Source organism: Lepidochelys olivacea (assembly GCF_965140295.1).
Source record: "Lepidochelys olivacea isolate rLepOli2 genome assembly, chromosome: 5".
In the NCBI taxonomy this organism is placed as follows: Eukaryota; Metazoa; Chordata; order Testudines; family Cheloniidae; genus Lepidochelys; species Lepidochelys olivacea.
Window position 1 is genome coordinate 41,556,030 of NC_140415.1, and position 25,037 is coordinate 41,581,066.

Genomic DNA, 25,037 nt, shown 5'->3' on the forward strand with positions numbered 1-25,037 from the left:
ATAGAGTTACATCTCTAAGATTGCAGTGTGCCCCGGTGGAATAGTACAGGCAAAGCAAGGGTAGAATCAGCACTCCATGTCTGTACACAGACTTCTGCCAGCTATATTGGTCAGGAGTGTGAAGAGGTGTAGACATGGTCTTATGGTACTATTCTGCTAGGCACTTCAAGAAATACCATAGAATAGATACTTGGATTAAAAAGGAAAGAATTGAGCTTAATGGGACAATTGTGTGCATGCATCATGGAGCGAATACACCACAAAGCTTCTGTGATATAAACTCAGAGTGATCTAGTTTCTGTACTGTATGTCCATCACAATAATAAAAATTCTAAATTACAGGTAAGTGTGTACCATGCACAGTACAAGAGCCTTACACATTGAAGTTCCTGGCATAATTCCTTTTCCATCATGCATTTTGGATTAATAACAAATATCTTAAAATAGTATATAAAAGCCTTTGATAGCTTATAATTTAGATAAAAAAAAACACCTCACTGAAATCATGGTATCTTTTTCTGTGTAAACTGTATTTTACTTCAAGTTTTAGGAGCATTGGAAGGATGGATTACTTAACTGATGTGCTATGATCTCATTATCCTATTTCAGTGGTTTTCAACCTGTGGTCCATGGACCTGAGGGGTCTGCAGACTATGTCTAAGATTTCCAAATGGGTCCACACCTCTTTGAAATTTTTTAGGGGCCCGCAAATGAAGAAAGGTTGAAAATCACTGCTCTGTTTGAAAACTGGTATGAGAAAGAAGGACAAACTGTGAGAGAAAAGAGAAGTACAATACATGTGAGGAGAAATAAGCACTTAAATACACTGAACTCTCCTTGGGAAAGAAGAGAGAACGGGTCAAAGGCAAGTTTGGAAGGGGAGCATATCATCCCCATGCTAGCCCTATGGAGATTCCCTAGAAAATATAACAGTTTTTACTGTTTTCCCCCCATTATTGTTTCCATTGAGACACCCACTCATTCTTCAGAGATCCAGGGGCAGCCACAGCCAAGGGAGTCCCTGGCATTGCATCATAGGGTCATGATGCCAGGGAACAGCAGTTGGGAAGGGGTGGTAGACCAGTACAGAGCCTCCACCATATTCCAATGCTATCTTGGATTTGAGGGTAGACCCCAGGGCCTAACTCACTGGTTTAAGCCTATGACCAAGACGTTCTTCAGAGCCTTTATTATTAACAGACTCCCAGTTATTTTTCAAGTGATTTGGCAGGCATCCTGAATTTCAAGGAGGTCTTCATGAATCGGTTAGGATCCAACAATATTACTGGTAGCCAACAGCTCCTTTGAGCCAACGAGAGCTTGGTACCACTCATACTGCCAAAACTGTACAAGACTGCCTTTGTGCTGACAAAAAAGAAAACATTACAGGCACTGTACGTCTGTCCTTGGGAAGAGGAAATAACAATCCTTGTTTTAAAACCATAGCACTTTAAAGTAATGGTAAAATTAATCAACACCAGATTATAACACTACTTTGTATTTCTATAGCACCAGTGACAAGTTGGATTGCTTTCAAGAGCAATCCTATTTCATAGAAAGGTGATAAGTGTGTGATATGAAAGTTGTGTATTGTGTAATGGGGCTGGTATAATTCGCTGCTCTTTCCAATACAGTTAGTAAAATAGCCAAGAGGACCAGACAGATAAGCAATTAAGGTTTTGCATTGAGGTCTCTGATAAGACAATGACAAATGATCTGGAAAAATGGGTAAACAGTGAGATGACAAAGTTTGCAGAAGATACAAAATTACTCAAGATAGTTAAGTCCAAAGCTGACTATGAATAGTTAAAATGGGATCTCACAAAACCGGGTGACTGGGTAACAAAATGGCAGAGGAAATTCAAGATTGATCCATGCAAAGTAATGCATATTGGGTAACTATATACATACAATATGATGGGGTCTAAATTAGCTGTTATCACTCAAGGAAGAAATCCTGGAGGCATTGTGGATAGTTCTCTGAAAACAGTCACTCAATATGCAGTGTCAGTCCCCCCCCCCCCTCCGCTCCCCTCCCCCCCTCAAAAAAGGCTAATAATGTTAGGAACCAATAGGAAAAGGATAAATAAGACAGTAAATATCATAATGCCATTATATAAATCCATGGTATAACCACACCTTGAATACTGCATGCAGTTCTGGCCACCCCATCTCAAAAAAGATATATTAGAAATGGAAAAGGTACAGAGAAGGGCAACAAAAATGATTTAAGGTATGGAAGTTTTCATATGAGAAGAGATTAAAAAGACTGGGAGTATTCAGCTTGGAAAAGAAATGACTAAGGGGGGGATATGATTGAGGTCTATAAAATCATGACTGGTGTGGAGAAAGTGAATAAGGAAGTCTTATTTACCCCTTCATATAACACAAGAACCATGGGTCACCCAATGAAATTAATAGGCAGCAGGTTTAAAAAGAAACCAAAAGAAGTACTTCACACAGCTAACCTGTGGGACTTGTTGCCAGGGCTGTTGTGAAGGATAACACTATAACAAGGTTCAAAAAACTAATTAAATACATTCATGGAGGAGGATAGGTCCATCAATGGCTATTAGCCAAGATGGTCAGGGATGCAACCCCATGCTCTGGGTGTCCTAAAGCCTCTGACAGCCAGAAGCTGGGAGTGGACGACAAGAAATGGATCACTTGATAATTGCCCCGTTCTCGTGATTCCCTCTGAAGCACCTGGCATTGGCCTCCGTTTGAAGAGAGAATACTAGGCTAGATGGACCATTGGTCTGACCCAGTGTGGCCATTCTTATGTTCTAACTGGGATGTACAATTGGGAGGAGGTTATACTAAAGCTAAAGCCCAGAAGGAGATCACCCAGAAGGAGGGTTTGATTGACTCTTCATTAAGCGGCGGGTCAGGAGGGGAGAGAGAGATGGAGCAGCACTTTAGTCTGGAGTTCAAAAGGAGCCTCCATGAGAGGTGAGAAGTGGAGCTGTTCCCTGTGGCCAAGGATACCTGAGGTGAGTGAGAGGTTTAAAAAAATGGAAGTTTGATTCTCAGGATCTCTAGCAGACTGCCAGGCTGAGAACATGCAAACAGCTTTGATGACCTGAGAGGCTGGATGATGGAAATAAACAAGCAATTTCTTCTATACTGTAATTACACAGATGAGGTTTAGCTAGGTGATTTCTGGACAAGTTTGAAGATTAGATAGGCATTCAGACCACAGATTTTGTTTTTAATATTCATTTCTTTCTCTTCGTGATAAACCTTCCTTAGTAAGAGCTTTTTGGTCATAGATTGTTTGGGCAAATTCATGAGATCCATTCAGAAAGGTAAATAAACTTGAACTTCTGAGGAAGGTGTCTGGAACCCAACTCTGAAATTTCTCAGTTCAAATGGCACACACAAAAGAAATCCATCCCATCAGATGCCTGGTGCCAGGGCTACATTGCATACCACGGAGTAGGATGACCAGATAGCAAGTATGAAAAATCAGGACAGGGGGTGGAGGGGTAATAGGCACCTATATAAGACAAAGCCCTGAATATCGGGACTGTCCCTATAAAACCAGGACATCTAGTCATCCCTACCACAGAGGAATTGCCTAAGGGCCATGGACTAAAACCTTGTCAGGGCACCAGCTAATTCCATCAATCCTAACTTCTTTGCAGTCACCATCACCATGGTCCAGGCCCAACATCTCCCTCTCTCCCACACAAAAAACCTGACTACCAGCCCTCAACCACTCAGCTCTAACACCTCCTTTTATTTCCTTGTAGTAAGTGTGAATCACAAACTTGGTGCAGATTTGGAATCTGCTGCATTTTGGGTTGTGAATCTTGGCAGGTGTGTAGTGCTATTAAAACTTGTCATGTATAGAACTGCACATTTTGTCCTACTTTTTCAGCACAGCATACTACTACTAACTAGGATACGTGCATTGTGCTGTCTATTGATGTGAGAGGTTTTGAAGTTGTTTTCAATAGATGCGCTACAGTTCGCTGTTTTTTATTCCATGTTGTCCTTTGGTCCCTGGCACAGATTTTACACAGTTAAGCAAAATGTTTAGTTCCACACTCCTCTCTTTGACCTCACTCCCGCTGCTGCTGCTTGGCATAAGTAGTGCAGTGGCCAAGCAGCAGAGCTCTCATTAGCAGATAGACAAGTTGCCATCCATTCCCTGCCCTGCTCGCTTTTCACGTTGAGTTTGTGTTCATAACTCTCTGCACTGGTGCTGTGCATGACCAAGTCCAAAACACCACATTTTAGTCTCTGTATAAGCAGTGTTTAAATAACAGGGATATGTTTTGTTTTGTCTTAACATTTTAAAGGAAAAGAGCCTTGTGCAACACCCAGGATCCTAGACAATAAAATGGAGGAGAGTTCAGAAGTACCTATTTTAGAAGACACATCATCTTCACCAATAGATATTCAACAGCATTCATGGCAGGTTTCCACCGATATTGAAAACACTGAAAGGTATGTGTAGCCTTTATTCCTAAATACTGGAATTTACGTCTAATGCTTTATTCAGCCTTTCCCACATAGGCAATCAATATTGTTAATTGTATCAGTACATTAAAAAGGCATTTTAACATTTCTTCAGAACTTAATGTACATGACAGTAACTTCCAAATCAGTGGGTACAAAGATGGGCCAGAAGTGAAATATTTGATTTAGCTGAGTACTACTGAATGCCACTGTCAAAGCACGAAGGAGAAGAAACTACAGAGATAAATGGGCCTACTTGCAGAACAGCGATAATAAGACTTATTTTCATTTTAATTTTAACCAGGCCTCTGCTTTTGTATCCCAAATTACCTGGACTCCATTTTTGCACTTGCCAGTCAGGTATTTAAATATCCAATTGACATCAGTTGTGCATGCCAATAATTCTGAACATGTGGAAATAAACAAGTATATACCAAACTGAACTCCTTTCATCCTCTGGCTATCCAGGTGCAAGTTGAAACTTCTATGGCCCTTTAAAAAAAAAAAAAAGTAAGAGATAACCCTGGTGGTCATTTCTGGTCTTACTAAAACTGATCTATTATCTAAGGCTTTTTGTGAGTTACCACTGAGAGCATGAGGGCTACCATATTTCCTTGTATATAACCAAAATCTGTTCTATTAAAAGGGGAGCTGAATAAAACTGAACTATAGGAAAGACCGTTGCACTGCTCTGTTTAGGAACCATATTGTAGTATCAGTGGTATCCAAATGAATGAGGCAAGATCATGCTGTCTTTCAAACCAAAAACCCTTTAGTGCAGCCTGAGCCCTCACACAGTTTCTCTTTCACTTTACAAACCGTGAGCCACTTTCAAAACACACATACCTGTAACCCTGCTATGGGAGAGAGGAAACCCATTATCATAGCAGTGGGGATTATTTAGTCTGTTTTCTCGCCTTTAACATTTTGGGCAAATCCCATGCACTCGAGAGGGGTTAGGTTGACATGCTGGATGGAATGTTCTCTTCATCCACAGAACGGGAACTGATACAACACACATGGTCCCTACAGTCATTTTTTTACTACTTTTTCAATGCTGCCTTTGTGCTTGGTACTGTCCCAGATACAAAGCACAAAGAGTCACTGTCGCAAAGCACTTACGGTCTAAGTGTTTGCCACCTGGGGGCAAAAGGGTAGCGCAGCCAACACTGATGCTGATCAATGCTGCGTACGGTGCATCTCTCCACGAGGAATTGGACTGAACCCACCAACTCATTTTATAAAGACCACTCAAGATCCAGGAAATGTTAATTATGTCATCATCCTAGGCTAAATTTGAACCAGAAAGCTGCCAATTACAATCAAATCAACCCTCCACTTCCTCATTAAATCTGAGGGCATATTCCTCTTGTAACAAAAATAAAGAATTAGACTGGCTTTTATATTGGAACCAACTACTTGTCCAATAGATAGATCCAAAAGAGCTCATTAGTCCCACTTTAAGTTTATTATCTTTCATTATTTCAGTGTATTGTACTATTCCTACAACCCCCAAAAGCAGAAAATAGGTTATTTAAAGTCTCCATTCTATCTGTTTTACTTTTAATTTCCACAGAGACATGAGAGAAATGAAAAATCTTTTAAGCAAACTCAGGGAGACTATGCCTTTACCATTGAAAAATCAAGGTGAGTCTTGCTTTTTCTGTATCTAATGTAAATTAAGGCATTCAAGTGTTTTGGCTCAGTTTATATCAGAAAAATCTAAATTTTTTCTAGATATTATAAAAAAATATTCTGAGTAAGTCCTGGCCCCACTGATGTCAATGACAGAACTTCCACTGACTTAGAATCATAGAATATCAGGGTTGGAAGGGACCTCAGGAGGTCATCTAGTCCAAACCCCTGCTCAAAGCAGGACCAATCCCCAACTAAATCATCCCAGCCAGGGCTTTGTCAAGCCTGACCTTAAAAACTTCATAGGAAGGAGATTCCACCACCTCCCTAGGTAAAGCATTCCAGTGTTTCACCACCCTCCTAATGAAAAGGTTTTTCCTAATATCCAACCTAAACCTCCCCCACTGCAACTTGAAACCATTACTCCTTGTTCTGTCATCTGCTACCACTGAGAACAGTCTAGATCCATCCTCTTTGGAACCCCCTTTCAGGTAGTTGAAAGCAACTATCAAATCCCCCCTCATTCTTCTCTTCCGCAGACTAAACATCCCCAGTTCCCTCAGCCTTTCCTCATAACTCATGTGTTCCAGTCCCCTAATGATTTTTGTTGCCCTCCGCTGGACTCTTTCCAATTTTTCCACATCCTTCTTGTAGCGTGGGGCCCAAAACTGGACACAGTACTCTAGATGAGGTCTCACCAATGTCGAATAGAGGGGAACAATCTCATCCCTCGATCTGCTGGCAATGCTCCTACTTATACATCCCAAAATGCCATTGGCCTTCTTGGCAACAACAGCACACTGTTGACTCATATCCAGCTTCTCGTCCACTGTAACCCCTAGGTCCTTTTCTGCAGAACTGCTGCCTAGCCATTCGGTCCCTAGTCTGTAGCGGTGCATGGGATTCTTCCATCCTAAGTGCAGGACTCTCTCCACTTGTCCTTGTTGAACCTCATCAGATTTCTTTTGGCCCAATCCTCCAATTTGTCTAGGTCCCTCTGTATCATATCCCTACCCTCCAGCATATCTACCTCTCCTCCCAGTTTAGTGTCATCTGCAAACTTGCTGAGGGTGCAATGCACACCATCCTCCAGATCATTTATGAAGATATTGAACAAAACCGGCCCGAGGACCGACCCTTGGGGCTCTCCACTTGATACTGGCTGCCAACTAGACATGGAGCCATTGATCACTACTCGTTGAGCCCAACAATCTAGCCAACTTTCTATCCACCTTATAGTCCATTCATTCAGCCCATACTTCTTTAACTTGCTGGCAAGAATACTGTGGGAGACCGTTCAGAGGGCAAGGATTTCACTCAGTAGGGTTAGCCGAGCATCCTCTAAAGCTAGTATATTTTGGAAATTAAGAACTAAGTTATGTCTCTGCTGAGCAGAGCTGTACTGGAGAAAGGGAAGAGGCATAATAAAATTTTATTATAAATTTTGCAGATGACACCAAGCTCAGAGGGGTTGCAAGCGCTTAGGAAGGAAGGATTAGAATGAAAAATGACTGTGACAAATTGGAGAACTGGTCTAAATTCAACCAGATGAAATTCAATATAGACAAGTACAAAGTTCTTCACTTAGGAAGGAAAATGCACAGCTACAAAAATGGAAAGTAAATGGCTAGTGGTAGTACTTCTGAAAAAGGATCTGGGGTAATAGTGGATCACAAATTGAATACCGGTCAACAATGTGATGCAGCTGTGAAAAAGGTTAATAGCATTCTAGATGTATTAATAGCAGTGTAGTCTGTAAGACATGTGAGGTAATTGACCTGCTCTACTCTGCACTGGTAAGGTCTCAGCTGGAGTTCTGTGTCCAATTCTGGGAGCCACACTTTAGGAAAGATGTAGTTAAACCTGAGAGAGAGAGTCCAAAGGAGAGCAACAAAAATTTAAGAAGTTTATAAAACCTGACCTGTGGGGAAAGCTTCAAAAAAACTGGGCAGGATTAGTTTTGAGAAAGAAAAAAAAAAAAAGACTGAGGGGGGACCTGATAACAATCTTCAAAGTCTGCTCTAAAGAGGACTGTGATCATTTGTCCCATGTCCACTGAAGGCAGAACAAGTAGTAATGGGCTTAATCTGTAGCAAAGGAGATTTAGGTTAGATATTAGGAAGAACTTTATAACAATAAAGGTAGTTGAGCTTTGGAATAGGCTTCCAAGGGAGGTTGTGGAATCCCCATCTTTGGAGGTTTTTAAAAACAGGTTGGATAAATACCTGTCAGGGGATGGTCTCTGGACACTCTCCAATTTGTCCTAAAAAATTAAAAGCTAGGGCATATTCTTTATCATATATTATATTAGTATTTCTATAATGCTGTCAGTGTACATGGCAGCCTACAACAAATAAAGTGTGCTAAGCATAACAGGTCCTTGTCCCAAGGAGCTAACAGTTTAAAGGCACAGCAGTTATGAGAGAAACACAGAATGGGGAGAATACATTGCGCTCCTGAAGTTTCATGGAATGGAGGGGATTGCAAAGAGTTTGGAAGGAAGGGAGGAAGAAATCTCAGTGTGCATTATATAGAAGGTCATTCCAGGTAAACAGGCACAAAGTCTGGAATGGGGCACAAAGAGAAAGAAGAAGGTGAACATAGCAAAGGAAAGACCTACGCAGTGGAAGAGAAGAAACTTGAACTCAGTGCAGAAGAGAGGAAGACAGTTCAGAGTTCCAAGGATGAATCCTTCCTCTGCATTCCGGCCCCGTTATATTGTTCTGGGTAATCCTTCTGACAGGTGGAGTTGGCAGCAAGAAGGGCCAGGTTCAATGTCTAGGGATTTCTCATACCACCACAAAATAAAACCGGCTCAAGTCCCCACCTAGTAATCTGGGGAAACTAAACACTGCGTTTGGGCGCCTCTCAAAGGCAATCCTTCCCCACTCGCAAGCACTGAGTCTGTGTAAAACAAAATAAAACTTTTATTAAAAGGGGAACCAACGTTAATTTGGGAAAACACCAGAACCGCAATTCAAAAGCATGTGATCACAGGCAAACATCCACCCCCCAGAGTGTGTTGGACAGTGTCCTTTGCCTCAGTTTCTCACTTTGCGGTGTGAAAGTCCAACAAACAGATGTCCCTTAACACAGCACTCCCCTCACCTGCCACTGTACCCTACTCACCGTTGGCTGTCCTTGGTTAGCAAAGACCCAGAGTTCAGAGGTACGTTCACATGGTTCAACTCCCACCCCTGGGAGCAGGGAGACATCGAGCAATGCCTCTGCTTCTGCTCTACAACTGGCTCGTAGCTGTCGCTCTCTCTCTGCCACCGTTGCTTCTCCCGCAACGTCACATTCTGAGGTTCTGCCACTTAACCCAGCTCTTAATGATTTCAGCAGGTAACAGGGAACCTCACAGCCAATTCGGTCTCTGTATTGTCTCTCCCTGTCCCCAACAATGTCTACGGCTTAGCCCCTAGACCTGTTCAGCAATAATATCATCTCTAGGACTCACCAGCCAGAAACAAAGACTGGTCTCAATTGAGACCAATCAGCTCTATCATTAAATGCTAGACTCTTGGCAGCATCCACACCACCACATAGAAACACCTATCCCCACCCTCTCATCTTCATGGGGATGTGGCATCCCTACTCCCTGCTTAGCAAGTGAGGTTCAGTTTAGGGTGACTCCCTCAATTGGGGGGGGTCACATGGTAAGCACAGTTTTCGTGCCTTTTACTCATATAATAAGGTTAATACTTCATCTTCATTACCCCTGCATTCAAATCCTTGAGTGATTTGCAACCCGAAACCAGCCAAAATTGATCATTTTGGCAAAGTAGCTCCATCTGCTGCACACGTAAGCAGAGTAGGCATGTCTGTGCAAATATGGTCTGCTCCTGAAGTCTTTTCCCCCAGCTCATCACAGGGGAGAGCTCATTCAGGTTCTCCTTACACTCTGCATAGATGGACTGAAGATCTCTGGTAAACGTACCAGAGGCTTTTAGGGCTGTACATCAGGCAGACATACTTTTAAGTAGCCCAGAGACTGCTCTGAACAATGTTGGGGGCCAGACCCAAGATCAAGGAGATACAAATGGCTCTTTTGATGCTCCCATAAACATACACCATCTATGTTCAGAGCTTACTGCCCACTTCTGGGAACTGAGGTCTCAAGCAGCGATGATAATACTTAGTAGTGATATAGGACTTTACGCCTTCAAAGTATTCTAAGATCTTTAATTAAAACTGCATTTTGGATTCATCAAAGAGGAAAAATAAGGGAGAGAAGAAGACCCAAAAGGAGGAGATTTAGTTAATTACCAGGGTACGAGCTAATAACTTTAATGACCAGATGTGAAATTAAGAGTGTGGTTGTAAAAAAAGTTGTGAGATGATTTGATAGTGTTGAATGAATGAATCCTTACAGGACCTGAGCCTGCTCAGAGTGAAATCAATGAGAGTTTTGCCGCTGAGTTCACTGAAGTCAGGGTGGGCTCAAAATTACTAGTCTTTTCAAGTTTAGTATAATGCTGCTAAACTTTCAGCTTTGCTTGCAGTCTGATTGAAGAAGTGTTCAGATACCCAAATGTATTGTGCATGTGCAGTGGGTGAAATTTAAGAAGAAAGAGAATGTATTCTCTCAAAGGAATCATGCATGCAAGACAAAATCCATTTCTTACCCTTGTTATTACAGCTGCATATGCAGCACTCTTCCTGCAACTAGCATGTGTGATATAATCATTCTCTTCTGAGGTGGATATCAGTGCTGCCCTTTGGATCACCTACCAGGGGGTCCAGGAATATTTTGGACAGCAACCTATCCCCTTCCCTGCCAGGATACCTCCATTATGCACTCAGGCCCCCAAAGGGGCTTGGGCACTGCAACACCTGGCTTTAAACTTTTAGGTGCCTCGCCACCCAGGAGAATCCACAAACCCTGAGGGAGGCAACCAGGCTGCTTATGCAATGTCTGGGGAGACTTAGACACCTAAGAGAGGGATCCACAAAAGCCAGCATGCTAGGTGGGGAGCCACCTAAGTTAGCCAATAGAAGATGCCAAAGAAGAGGTGTGTCTTAAGCCTCACCCCATTCAATGAGTTAGACATCTAAGTATGTGATGGAGGGAGGCACCTATCTCCACTTGGGATTCAAAGCTGTGAAACTTCTGGAGACAGGTGCCTAAGGAGTTTCTTGCAAGATCCTCTCATATGCAGACATCAGAGCTCGATGTCTAGGTACGGTAACCAGAGGATAGACTCTGTATCCAGAGAGGTGAGGCATGGTAATCAGCCCTCCAGATGTCGAGATGGGCAGTCTTTCAACAGATGAGTTATTGTCTGCAACACTGCCCCACCATCACAATCTGGAGAGGAAACCAGGCCAAGCTGGTGCCCAACCATGGCAACTCTGTACCCTCCTGAGACTAGCCCATCAAGCCTAGTCCAGGATCTACAATCAAGTGGACAAGGGCGCAGATGCAACAACAGGCTCCTCAGTTTACTTAGTGTGTTAGGTTCTCTTGTAGAGTAGAGGCATCAATGGGAAAGACGGTCATTTTCAGCTCCCTTCTGGAGCTGATTGTTCAGCTTGGGGAGCAAGTCTATGCCTTCATGTGGCACCCCCCTGTCAGTAGCAAAAAGCAAAGCAAAAGTAGACAAAAATGCAAAAAATCTGAACTCTTACAAGAACGGCAATGGCACACACCTAACTCCACACAAGACAGCCAGAAGAGGGGGTAGAAAGGAGAGGGCAGCAGGAATGACCTTTCTTGTAACCTTTAGCCCATTAGTTAGGGAACTCACCCAGGAGGTGGGGAGCCCTAGTTCAGTTCTCCCATGTGCCTCATGTGGAGAAGACAGGTGAATGCCCTAACCACTGGACCATAGAGTCATTCTTTCTCTCTGGTCCAGTGTGTATTTATTTATACACCATGGAACAGCTTTCAACAGGAGAGCACCATATCAGAGTATCCCATAGAGCAGTGGCTAGCACCCTCATCTTTGAGGTGGGACACTCAGGTTCAAATCCCTTCTCCACATCATGCAGAGGCGGGAATTGAACTGGGGTCTTCCATGTTCTGAGTGAGTACCCTAACCAATGGGCGAAAGGTTATAAGGAAGGCTGCTGCTGCTTCTCTCCACTCCACCAGACTATTTTGTGTGGAGTTAGGTGTGCTCATAGCACACCAGCCCCCACAGGGCAGATAGCAATTCATAAGAACGGCTATACTGGGTCAGACCAAAGGTCCATCTAGCCCAGTATCCTGTCTTCTGACACTAGCCAGTGCCAGATGCCCCAGATGGAATGAACAGAACATGTAATCATCAAGTGATCCATTCCCTGTCACCCATTCCCAGCTTCTGGCAAACAGAGGCTAGGGACACCATCCCTGCCCATCCTGGCTAATAGCCATTGAACAGCCATTCCCCCACTTATCTCACCTGGTTTGAGGCGCAGGGCTTAGGAGCAAGCCAAACACCAGCTGTCAGGACTGAGGCAGCAGTGCATGGGCCCAGAAGTAGAAACATAGGGCACTTTAAGGGCAGAAATTTAAGCACTGAGGGATGTTAGATGCCTCCAGGTTTAGGCAGCAACGTGATAAGAGTTTTGAGAATCTCAGTGGAACCTAAATTTTGGATTTAGGCAACTGAAATGAGAGTTGGACACTTAAGTCCTTGTGTGGATCAGGGCATCACTCTGTATCAGTCTGGTCAAAGTTAGTCCTGAAACCAGGTGTCTAAATGTAGCTTTATGTTTTTCCAAATTTGGGAAACTCTTTTCTTAAAACCCTTTTTATAGTTAGCAAGCATTTTATTATTCATGTTTTTCCTAGAGCTGTGAAACAATGTTATTTTTACAAACAAATATAAAAATCTTGGGTGGGTGGGGGAAATAGGTCTTTTATCTTATCATGGAAGAGCTTGGATTATCAAGGAATGTCACCTAAAGTTCAGATCTTGAATCCATATAAAAATAGCTTTAATTTAGGTTCCTAAATACGGATTTAGAAGCTTAACTTTAGGCAGCCAAGTTTGAAAATTTTGCCCCATCTCCAGAGATGAAAGGGTAATTCCTCTCAAGTTGCATCTGAAGCAGTGGGTTTTTTACCCATGAAAGCTTATGCCCAAATAAATCTGTTAGTCTTTAAGGTGCTACCAGACTCCTCGTTGTTTTTGTAGATACAGACTAACATGGCTACCCCTCTGATCTCAAGTTCAGTGATTGAACCACTATGCCACCTGCCAGAATTTCTGTCTTTCTTCCTTTTTGATTTTTAGTTATCCAAAATGGATATTCTGAAACACTGTTTCTGTTGTCATGGTGCAATGGCCATAGCTCTGTAATTAGCATTTTAAGAGTCAGAATATATAAATCAAAACTACTTTATTGGAATAAAATTGACGTAGGACAGAGTTGCTACAGAGCTCCATTATCATAATTAAGGCTATGATTTTGTCACGGATATTTTTAGTAAAAGTCATGCACAGGTCAGGGGCAATACACAAAAAAAAAAAAAAATCACAGAAGCTGTGACCTGGTCCAGACTTTTTTTTTACTAAAAACATACCTGACAAAATAGGGAGGGAGGAGGGTCCAGCACCTTGCCCCTTCCCTCCCCTGCAGTGGCTGGGAGCTGCAGGGACCCCATGGCCCAGTGGCTGGGAGGGGTCCCCCTGCCGCCCTGCGGGGCTGGGAGCTGCAGGGGGGGTCCCCGCCACCCTTAATGGCAGGGGAGCTGTGGGGGCTCCTACCAGCAGTGGTGGCTGGGGAGGTACAGGGGGTCTCCAGCCACTGAGCAGCTCTGTGGTCCCTTTGCTGCCACCAGTAGCTGGAAGCAGTGGAGGGCCCCCACCTGTGGCTGCTGAGCAGCTCCAGGGTCCCTCTGCCACTGCCAGCTGGGAGCTGCAGGGGGTGTGGGGGGACAGCTGCTCACGGAGGCGGAGCTGCTGGACAGCTCAGGGGTCACCACCAGTGGCAGCAGCTGGGCAGCTGCAAGAGGGTCCCCCCGCCACCCGTGGCTGCTGGGTGGCTGCTGGTCCCCTGCTGCTGGCAGCAGTTGGGGCCCCCAATGTCATGGAGGTTGCTGGAAGTCACAGATTCCATGACTTCCGCAACCTCTGTGACATAATCTTAGCCTTAATCATAATTCATAGTGTATGAACATGCTCTTTACAAAAAGGACTGAACTTAGATGCATTTAGATTGTAAACTCTTTGGGGAAAAGACTATCTTTTTAGCCTGAGTTTGTACCGTGCCTAGTATAATGGGGCCCTGGTCCACTACTGAGGCTCCCAGGTGCTACTGGTATACAAATAAATAAGCAGGTTCTTTTTTATACACCTAAGCATATTACATTTTGTATTTCTTTCATTATAGATGATAGCAGCCTCCTAAACCTGACTCCTTATCCATTGGTGAGAAGACCGAAGCGAAGATTCTTTGGACTATGCTGCCTTGTCTCAAGCTAAAAAATTCAGTACAGAAACTCCAAGAAAACCATAACTTTCATGAAACCAATATTATTTGACCTTTGAAAGGATAAACCTAACTGCTCTTCATTATAAAGCGTTTTCTACACTGCCCTATTCCTTCTCCCCCCGCCCTTTTCAAAAAGGAGTTTTACAGTTCAAAGTTGTTGTTCTCAAGAACCAGAAAGGGAACAGATTTAACATTTATGATTTTTTTTAAAGATTTTGTAATGACATTCCGCATGTCTACTTTAAACCATTCAGTGACTAGATGCAAGAATTATGGTTACTAGCTCATCCTAAAGCTTTTTTATTATACAAATCACAACAGAAATTTTGTGTACAGTACAAAACTATGACTATAGCTCTTACTAGTATCACATTAATAGAATATGATCAAATATTGTAAACAATCTTTAAACGTAGAAAATTTCAAACATCAAAATGTGTTTAACTTCTAATATTAAAAACAAACTATTGTAACAGAACATGCACAAACTCTCCTACTGCTTTTTGTGCTCTCATTCATATTTAGTCTTCCACTATATCTCAATTTAGCAAAGAACTTCACAGTAAAATTTCTTAATTTATCATACTCAAAATCATATATGAAAAATATTCATATTTGTAAATACAAAGTAATCATAATATCTACATACTGTACAGTACATAGAAGTTCATTAATTTCCTTTTAAACCAATGGTGTCTATTTCAACTTTGGAAGAAAGGGGCAATGGAGTTAAAAGATGGTGTAGTACAATATACAATTACCCTCGAACATAAATCAGAAAATACGTTGTTTCCATTAAAAGTTGAAGCATGGTGTCTGCACATCGACTTAGTGTTAACTCTTATAGGGCATGCCAGAATTAGCTCAGACTGTAAAATATTAGGCATTTTACATTGTTAATAAAGTTTTTTAGGTAAACTAAAAAATGTCTGCTTTCTAATTATTATATCACTAGAAAATCAATTTACTATAATGTCTCAGTAATAGTATTTGCTCCATTTTCAAGACTGCTATTCTCAGAGGAAGATGACAAAGTACAATCAGCCCCCAGACATTATTTAGACTGACAACTAGTGGCAAATGTTGTGTATTGCAGGACATAGTTCCCAGATATCTATTGTCTCAGACACTGAGGGAAGACAGACAAGACACCAAGAAAGTGGTTTAACTAGGCTGCAACTTTATTAAGTAACATATCTGGGAACTATCCAGCAGTAACTATTCCAGGGCAGGTCATCGTTCCTTGTAATCTGTAACACCTGGCAGAGGGCTGGTATCAGTCCCACACCACACCATACCTCCCAACAGTCCTAAGTTTGTGGACCTATCCCACTTTGACCCCCGAACCTCCCTGTCCCAGTTGAAGTGGCTCCTGTGGGGCTGGCTGGGCTAAGCTCTCCCCTCCAGGCATTGTGACTTCACCCCTGCTGCATGGGAACACAATGCTGCTCAGGTTTGGCCCACCCCCTTCCCCACTGAGAGTAGGACTTGAACACCACCTTGGTCCCCAACCCTCTTGCAGACAGGTCCCATCCCACTTCAGCCACTGAAAATATTGGGAATTATGTCACCCCTCCACAGCATTAAACAGGTTCCATCACTGTTGCTGGACCCCCATCACGCTCTTCTCATATGAGGATAGGGAAAGGATGTTGTCTTTTCACTGCTGTGGATGTTAGGAGTCCATACCACCTTTCCCACCTTCTCTGGGAGATGCCTCATCCTAATCTGCTTCCAACTGTGCTTTATCAGGAAGCTGCCCCCAGTCAAATGAATGTCTGCACTGGGCACCTGCTAATGTGACAAATGCATTTTACTGACAAATCTACCCACCAGGACTCTGGGTTGCTAAGAGGAAATTAAAAAAACAAAACACAACACATTGCCTACACCAATCTGGCAGTGCAGGAAAGATTCCTTGCTAGACTTAAAAAGGTGACTAGCATGATGCCCACAGCAACGCCCCAAAATCTCAAGGGAGTGGGAGGGGGTGGAGCTTTTTTTCCCAGTGCAGAATGATGTCTCCAGGCAGGGGAAGATCTCATTTTGGTATGCAGGTTTATGCTGCACCCTTTAGTCCAAAGGATCAGCTGCAGGGCCCCACTCTGACCCACAAGGTGGTTGAGTGCCTGCAAAGAGGGGAGAGAGGGAGTAATCCTTAAAGGGCCCAAAGGTTTTCCTTCCCCTGCTGGCCAGGCAGTCTCCCCCCACCTCTGAGGCCGGAGATTCAGGGGGAAAGTGTTCTTTGGATGCATGGCATACCCGTTCTCAAAATGACATAGTTGGAAACTGTGACCTGATCTGATTTTCAACACAGATAATTATCTCCCAATAAACATATTTATGGGACTCCAGAGGCTTGATCCCACTCCTGTCAAAGTCAATAGTAATTAGTCCATTGAGTACATTAGTGAGGGATGACACCTTAAGTGTCATCTTAGAAAACAGATGACTAAGGGGGGGGAATATGAGAGAGGCCTATAAAATCATGAATAATCATATATCACATTGATAGATGTGCATGGCTCCACAGTATGCCAACATTTTTATGGCTGACTTAGAACAACGCTTCCTCAGCTCTCGTCCCCTAACGCCCCTACTCTACTTGCGCTACACTGATGACATCTTCATCATCTGGACCCATGGAAAAGAAGCCCCTGAGGAATTCCATCAGGATTTCAACAATTTCCATCCCACCATCAACCTCAGCCTGGTCCAGTCCACACAAGAGATCCACTTCCTGGACACTACAGTGCTACTAAACGATGGTCACATAAACACCACCCTATACCGGAAACCTACTGACCGCTGTTCCTACCGACATGCCTCCAGCTTTCACCCTGACCACACCACATGATCCATGCTCTACAGCCAAGCTCTACAATACAACTGCATTTGCTCCAACCCGTCAGACAGAGACAAACACCTACAAGATCTCTATCTAGGGTTCTTACAACTACAATACCCACCTGCGGAAGTGAAGAAACAGATTGACAGAGCCAGAAGTTACCTACTATAGGACAGGCCCAACAAAGAAATAACAGAATGCCACTAGCCACCACCTTCAGCCCCCAACTAAAACCTCTCCAACGCATCATCAAGGATCTACAACCTATCCTGAAGGATGACCCATCACTCTCACAGATATTTAGAGACAGGCCAGTCCTTGCTTACAGACAGCCTGCCAACATGAAGCAAATACTCACCAGCAACCACACAACAGAACCACTTACCCAGGAACCTATCCTTGCAACAAAGCCTGTTGCCAACTGTGTCCACATATCTACTCCGGGGATACCATCATAGGGCCTAATCACATCAGCCACACGATCAGAGGCTCATTCACTTGCACATCTACCAATGTGATATACGCCATCATGTGCCAGCAATGCCCCTCTGCCATGTACATTGGCCAAACCGGACAGTCTCTACGTAAAAGAATCAATGGACACAAATCAGATGTCGAGAATTATAACATTCAAAAACCAGTCGGAGAACACTTCAATCTCTTTGGTCACTCGGTTACAGACCTAAAAGTGGCAATTCTTCAACAAGAAAGCTTCAAAAACAGACTCCAACGAGAGACTGCTGAATTGGAATTAATTTGCAAACTGGATACAATTAATTTAGGCTTGAATAAAGACTGGGAGTGGATGGGTCGTTACACAAAGTAAAACTATTTCCCCATGTTTATTCCTCCCCCTGCTGTTCCTCAGACGTTCTTGTCAACTGCTGGAAATGGCCCACCTTGATTATCACTACAAAAGCCCCCACCCCCGCTCTCCTGCTGGTAATTGCTCACCTTACCTGATCACTCTCATTAGAGTGTGTATGGTAACACCCATTGTTTCATGTTCTCTGTGTATATAAATCTCCCCACTGTATTTTCCACTGAATATATCCGATGAACTGAGCTGTAGCTCACGAAAGCTTATGCTCAAATAAATTTGTTAGTCTCTAAGGTGCCACAAGTCCTCTTTTTGTTTTCGCAAATACAGACTAACATGGCTGCTACTCTGAAAGGTATTTAAATGTTCTCTACCAACATGGTGTCTAAGCTGCTGAAGAACTTCGGAGGAAATGAAGGCAAGCAAGACTGATTTTCCCTAATGCAGAGAAAGTTAATGTCAAATCCATGTACAACAGAAGTTACAAGATCCCAATCCTCTGTACTAGATCCCACCCCATTCTATTTTGGGGAACAGAAACATATAATAATAAAAAGAAATATGGAAAAAGTAACCAATAAATGTTTGCAAATCTCAGAAATGTTTGCAACAAGTTTGTCTTTGTTTTGGACAAAGGTTCAGACTGAAGAGGGTGAGGACTATTTTTATCTGAACTAATTTTACCAGTCCTACACATTTCTCCTTTTTAATGGTTTTGGATTCTGTAACAGTTATTATTGTGCGGTTTTGTTATTGTTTTTTGTTTAGAGGGCATTTGGAATTTTCACAATATTTGTAAGTATAACAGTGATATTCATATTGCACCTATAATTTTCATTGTTACAAATTAGCTTATCATCACTTTTATGAAAGTTCAGATCTTAATGACTGTAAAAATGGTATCTTCCTACTTACTCATTTGCTCTCTGTGTATTTGGAGTAATGTCTACTGACTATTGACAAAGTCGTTTTTATCAACTTTATACTCTTGCTGGCACTGCAGATCAAATATAGCGAAGAGTGAAAAGAATTATATTTTTCTGCATCAAACGAATTGCTTACTAAATTCCATTAATTTAAACCTGCACAAACAAAGCAAAGTTAATGGGCTTGCACAGATGTCACTGAAACCATAAACTCTTCAGTAGGAATGGCACAGGTGTAACTGAGGGACTTCTTCGGTATGAGAGACTTTGGCAACTGTCAGAAGACAGGATACTGGGCTAGATGGACCTTTGGTCTGACCCAGTATGGCCGTCCTTATGTTCTTATATTACTGGTGCTGATTTGCAACCACAAAAGAAGCCAGCTTGATTCTCAGATCCCACATTAGGTTTGCAGGGCTAAAAGTTAAAAAAGCATCTTTTTACTTTAAAATGCAACATGGCAATGACTGTGAAACCTCACAGTACTAAATTTACAATTACTGTTCAGAATTGCTCTTTAAGTGACCCGATATGGTTCTGAAAAGTCCATTTTTAGAGGGATAATTGGAAAAAAAAGACAAATGCATTACAAAAACGGTTACTGGGTTTCCACGAATTATACTGTACTTACTGAAGTATGCATTATAGTGAAACCTTTGTAATTCAGTCTTTTTATATGCATGACAGTCTTTGTTCAGTGTATATAGTGTAAGGGGGCTATTGCCCCCTTACTAACATTCAGTGGGGGTGTTCCAGTTGCTAGCTCCAAGTACTAAAAAGGGGGATGGGTCAATGGGGAATCAGCACCCTGAGACTGACAGTCCCCAGGAACAATGGGGAGAGGCCAATGTTCCAGGTCAGCCTGAATGACAGGGCGGGCAGGCTAATCAGAGAGTCAGGAGGCCAGGGAGGTCCCATCCTCCATGTGAGCTGGAATTGCCTGGGTCACACAGAGTGGGCCCGAGCTGAGCTGGGGAGCAGAGCCGTGCCAGATCCAGAGGGACCAGAAAAGCAGCCCAGAGAGAGCAGACCCTGTCCTGGGAGCAGAGCTGCAGTCCCAAAGCTAGAGGCACAGCCCAGAGAGAGCAGACTTGCCCTGGGAGGAGAGCTGCAGCAACCAGAGCCAGAGGGGCCAGAAAAGCAGCCCACGAAGCCGGTCAGTGCTGGGAGCAGAGTCACAGAAGCAGCCTGCAGAGCAGACCTGTCCTGGGACTGTGTGAATTGGTGCAGCAACCAGAGCCAGAGGGGCCAGAGAAGCAGCCCAGGGAGCTGGAGGCAGAGCAGCAGCAGCAGTGCAGAGACAGAGTGGTGGAGCTGGGGCAGGAGCAGTCCGGAGCTGGGTGCGGTGAGCAGTGGGGAGACCGAGGGGGACCCTGGGTAGCAGGCCCAGCACAGGGAGATGCCTCAGCCAAGAGGCTCTGCAGGCCAGGCTTGGATCGTAACCCCGACAGGGCGGGGGCGACACTGGGAAGAAGGGTCCTACCGCTTAGAGCCTGAGAGCATGTGGGCACCACCAGAGCAAGTGTCCAACCCACAGCATCCCTGCAGGACAGCCAGAGCCTGAGCAGGTTGATGTGTTTCCTTTAACCTTTCCCATTTTTCCTTATCTTTTTTAAAATTAATTGTTGATTAAATAACTTCCATTTGCTTTAAATTGTATGTAATGGTCAGTGGGTCAGAGAAGTGCCCAGTGCAGAGAGAGTACCCCGGAGTAGGGTCACCCTAGCCCCTGTCCTAGGTGACCACAGCAGGGTTGCGGGTCAAGCCCCCCCAGGAATCCTGGGTTCAGCCTTGTTGGGGTTACGAGGACTGTGCCAGACAGGAGAGTGGAAGGGGAGTCCTCAAGGGCAGGGAGGCCCCTGGGTAAAGGAAGTGGGAGCGAGGACTCAGAGCCTTTTCGCTAGCCCACTTCACTGGGGTAGTGCAGAAGCCAGGAACGTTCCCCACAATAGCAGGACTATTCCCCCGCTTACAATAGCATATTTGACATAGGACTGCCAATGCACTATGAAACCTTAAACCTCACTTAAAAAAAACAAATCTCCCCTTCTCATCCTCCCCTCCCCCCCCCCAAAAAAAATCAAGTCATAGAATATCAGGGTTGCTAGAGACCAGTCATCTAGCCCAACCCCCTTCTCAAAGCAGGACCAATCCCCAATTTTTTTCCAGATCCCTAAATGGTCCCCTCAAAGATTGAGCTCACAACCCTGGGTTTAGCAGGCCAATGCTCAAACCACGGAGCTATTCCTCCCCCAACAGCAACCTCTTTAGCCCTTATTAATATGCTGCCAGCACAGTGTACAAATCATATACATACTAAACTTGCAAAGTGAAATTCCAGAGCTTACTTCAGCAAATGCAATGCTCTACAGCACACATACATTGGATAAATAACACATTGTAAAAACATTTTTTGATCTACAGAGTACGTCTGGGAAAGTGTCCATATGGACTGCTGGAATGTGTCTGATATGGCAACTGTCCCCATTTTTTTTTTTTTTTTGGCCATGGGCAAATGAAAGCAGTTGACTTTTTAAATACCTGATTACATTCTAAGGCATAAAAGCCAGAACAAGGCAAGAAGTAGAAAAGACCAAGAGGCAGTTCTATCATGCAGGAGGTCAAAGTAGATTATCATAATTGTTTCTTCTGTCCTTTAAAAATCTATAAATCTAATTGAAACCAAATAATCTACTTCCATAGTTTTGCACCTCAGCAGCCATAAAACACTATGTCATACTGCACCATCACAGGGATTGAATACTTATTAAAAGATATTACAGTGTTGCCAACTCTCATGATTTCTCAAGAGTCTCACAAATAAATCTTAGTCTTTAAGGTGCCACCAGACTCCTTGTTGTTTTTGTGGATACAGACTAACACGGCTACCCCCTGATACTTGACATTAGTAGCTGTTTTTCTTAAAGCCCCAACTCCTATAGGCAAGTGAGTACAGGAGAATCTGAGCTCTCATCTCACAACCGGTTTCAAACCTTTATGGGTGCAGAGAAAAGCCTGGAAACCTGCCATGGGGCCACTCTAAAGGCACTGAAACCAGAAAAGAAATAAAAAGAATCCAAAATTTATTTTTTTTAAAAAACCCTCGGTGTGTGGAGTGGGGGCTTGATTCATGATTTTTGAACACTTGGGGTTGGCAGTATTGGAGATAATATATGTACATATGGTTGTGATCACTTTATGGCAACTGCCAGAGGGCACGGGGTTCATAGGGATACAGAGATCCCCAAAAGGTTCACCAAAAGACTATCATGCAAGGTCTCTAATAACAGCCTGTGTCAAACTGGTCATCAAAGTCATTGCAAGATGTATGGATAGAAAATGTGAGGAGTTATGTATATATATACTAAAAATTATGCTATCTAGCTCTGTGACTTAAGGCACGTCACTCAAAGGTAATCCACATACTCCTAGCAGGCGGGAAGGAGGTAGACACTTTATCTCATGCTGGCTGGTCATATGCAAATTGAGGATTACATCATTCACAATTAATGCCCATTTACAATCTGAGCATGATGCTGATCAACAGATTGCAGGGGCTGAAGGAAAAAATAAAATCAGCAGGAGTTACTCTGTTTAAAAGGTGAGACAATGAACTTTTGAAACTATATCTGGGGTACAGATAAGGCTTGAGTATTCCTTCAGTTTCTGAGGACAAGCTGCCAGCATGCTTGTTTTTTTCCGGAAGGGGTCTCAACCAAATTGGTTGAAAATGCTGGGGGAGAAAACCTAGGATAAGTTATCTTGTAGAAGATGGGGGAAGGCCTTGTTAATTAAGTTTAGTCTCTAGAAAGCATGTTATGATTTTGTTTTATATGTAACCATTTGTTTCTAATATTCTTACTCACTGTCACTTGAAGTATTCGTTCTTAGATAATAAACTGATTCTTGTTTCCACTATATATATATATATGTGCTGTGTGTTAAGCAAAGTGGGGATCCTGAGCTGAATTTTATAAGTTGGTGTGTATTATTTCTTTGAGAAAAGCATATTTAAGACTTCTGGGAGTGTTCAGTGGAACTATCAGAGGAGTGAAGTTCTGGAACAGCCTTCCAAGGGGAATAGTTGGGGCAAAAAACCTACCGGTAACTTGTTTTAAGACTGAGCTTGATAAGTTTATGGAAGGGAAACTATGATGAAATTGCCTACAATGGCATATGACCCATCCAAGACTGCTATTAGCACATATCTCCAAGGACCGGAGATGGGACACTAGAGGGGGAGGGCCCTGAGTTACTAGGGAGAATTCTTTCCCAGTTATCTGGCTGGTGTGTCTCTGCCATATTTGGGGCCAGGAAGGAATTTTCCACCAAGTCATATTGGCAGAGATCCTGGGCGTGGTGGGGGTTCCACTTTCTTCTGCAATGCAGGTTACAGGTCACTTGCTGGTTTGAACTAGAGTAAATGGTGGATTCTCTCTAACTTGACTTCTTTAATTTGAGGACTTCAGTAACACAACCAGGGATTACGGGCCTACTACAAGAGTGGCTGGGTGAGGTTCTAGGAATTGCAATGTGAAGGAGGTTAAACTAGATGAGCACAATGGTCCCTTCTGGCCTTAAAAGTCCATGAGTGTAACAGGGGCTGAGCACTCCACAGGGACACTCAGAGGACTGAGGGGTTGGCATGTGCCTGGCACTAACCTGTACATAGAGAACAAGGCCTGTGAAGGCTGGAAGCTAGTGCTTGTGTTGCCAGAGGTCGTTTCAGGGAGCTGGATACGATCTAACTCTTGCAGGAGTCTTCTTTTTTGCACATAAACCATGAGCCCCTGGTCCTATCTAATCCTATAATGAGCCAGGCACATGCTCCGAGAGACAGTCCTCCATGCTACTGTCAGATTACTTTCACCCGTCTTGCCTTTTGGGAAAAGAAAATGACTAGCGTCCCAAAAAGTAGATAACTCTCTCCTCAAAAGTATGTGTTAGATTAACCACCTACCAAACTGGGTTTAGAAATTAACTGGATTTGGATTATAATTATTATCAATCATTTATTAGAGTGGTGCCTAAGGACCAATCAAGAATGGGGCCCCACTGTGCTAGCTATACAACCAGACATGAAGATGGTCCCTGCCCCGGAGGTGCTTATAGTCTAAATAGGCCAGGCAGAGAGAGGGTGGGGGAAGGAGGATAGCACACAAGCAGAGTGAACTATGTGACAGCAGCAAGCATCATGTTAGTTCCACAGTTTTTGTTTCTTTTTGGGGTGGGGGGTATTTAGGAGAGGATGGACTAGGAAAGAAAAGCAAAGGGAGAGGGGATAGTGAAGGGGAAATGGGAATGAGAGAGGGCAGGGGAGAAGAGTGAAGTGAAACTCAGATGAAGACACTACAAGAGAGGGGGTGGAGGAGGGAGGCACAAACAGCCAATCATCCCAGGGCAGAACTGTAGAAAGTTCTCTGAATGTCCAAAGGTCTTCACTTTGGCTGCTTCTGCAGATGTTCATACTGGCTGGAGTCTCTGGCTTGTTCCTCTCAGCAGTCTCCACTTCCCTCTCCCTGCCCAAGGCCACATGGCAGGTGGGAAGTGAGCCATCAACTGTGACCAGAGTGGTCTCCCCTGCACAATTCTAGATCCAGTGGGGGTGTGGAGGCAAGAATGGCCCCAGCTGGGGTCTAGTTTACTCTTTTCCCCTTAGTGCAGCAGTCCCTGCATTGGCTGCTTCTGCAGCTGCTCCTATCAGTTGGAGCTGGTGGTTGTAGTTTTGTAAGTAATGTCAGTATAAAAGTTAGTGTTTGGACAATGTGTAAAATAGTATACAAATACTGTGGATTTTTATTATTCTTTAGTTAGTCTGCAACCAAAACAGTATTTTCTAATGTAGCATGGCAACTAAATGAAATTCAAACAAACCAACAAGACACTTCACTGATTTTCTTTCACAGAATAGCCA

The 25,037-nt window shown here is 43.4% G+C and overlaps 1 protein-coding gene across 1 annotated transcript in view; it reads left to right on the top strand.

The window, feature by feature from the left end:
• RGS7BP (regulator of G protein signaling 7 binding protein) overlaps positions 1-15,422 on the top strand; it is a 79,348-nt gene extending 63,926 nt beyond the window's left edge. Inside the window, exons 4-6 of the mRNA XM_084629165.1 lie at positions 4,308-4,455; positions 6,044-6,114; positions 14,428-15,422. Of these exons, the coding sequence (XP_084485291.1) occupies positions 4,308-4,455; positions 6,044-6,114; positions 14,428-14,519 (311 nt within the window). The 3' untranslated portion in view covers positions 14,520-15,422. The remainder of the gene's footprint in view (positions 1-4,307; positions 4,456-6,043; positions 6,115-14,427) is intronic.
• The last annotated feature ends 9,615 nt before the right edge of the window (positions 15,423-25,037 follow it).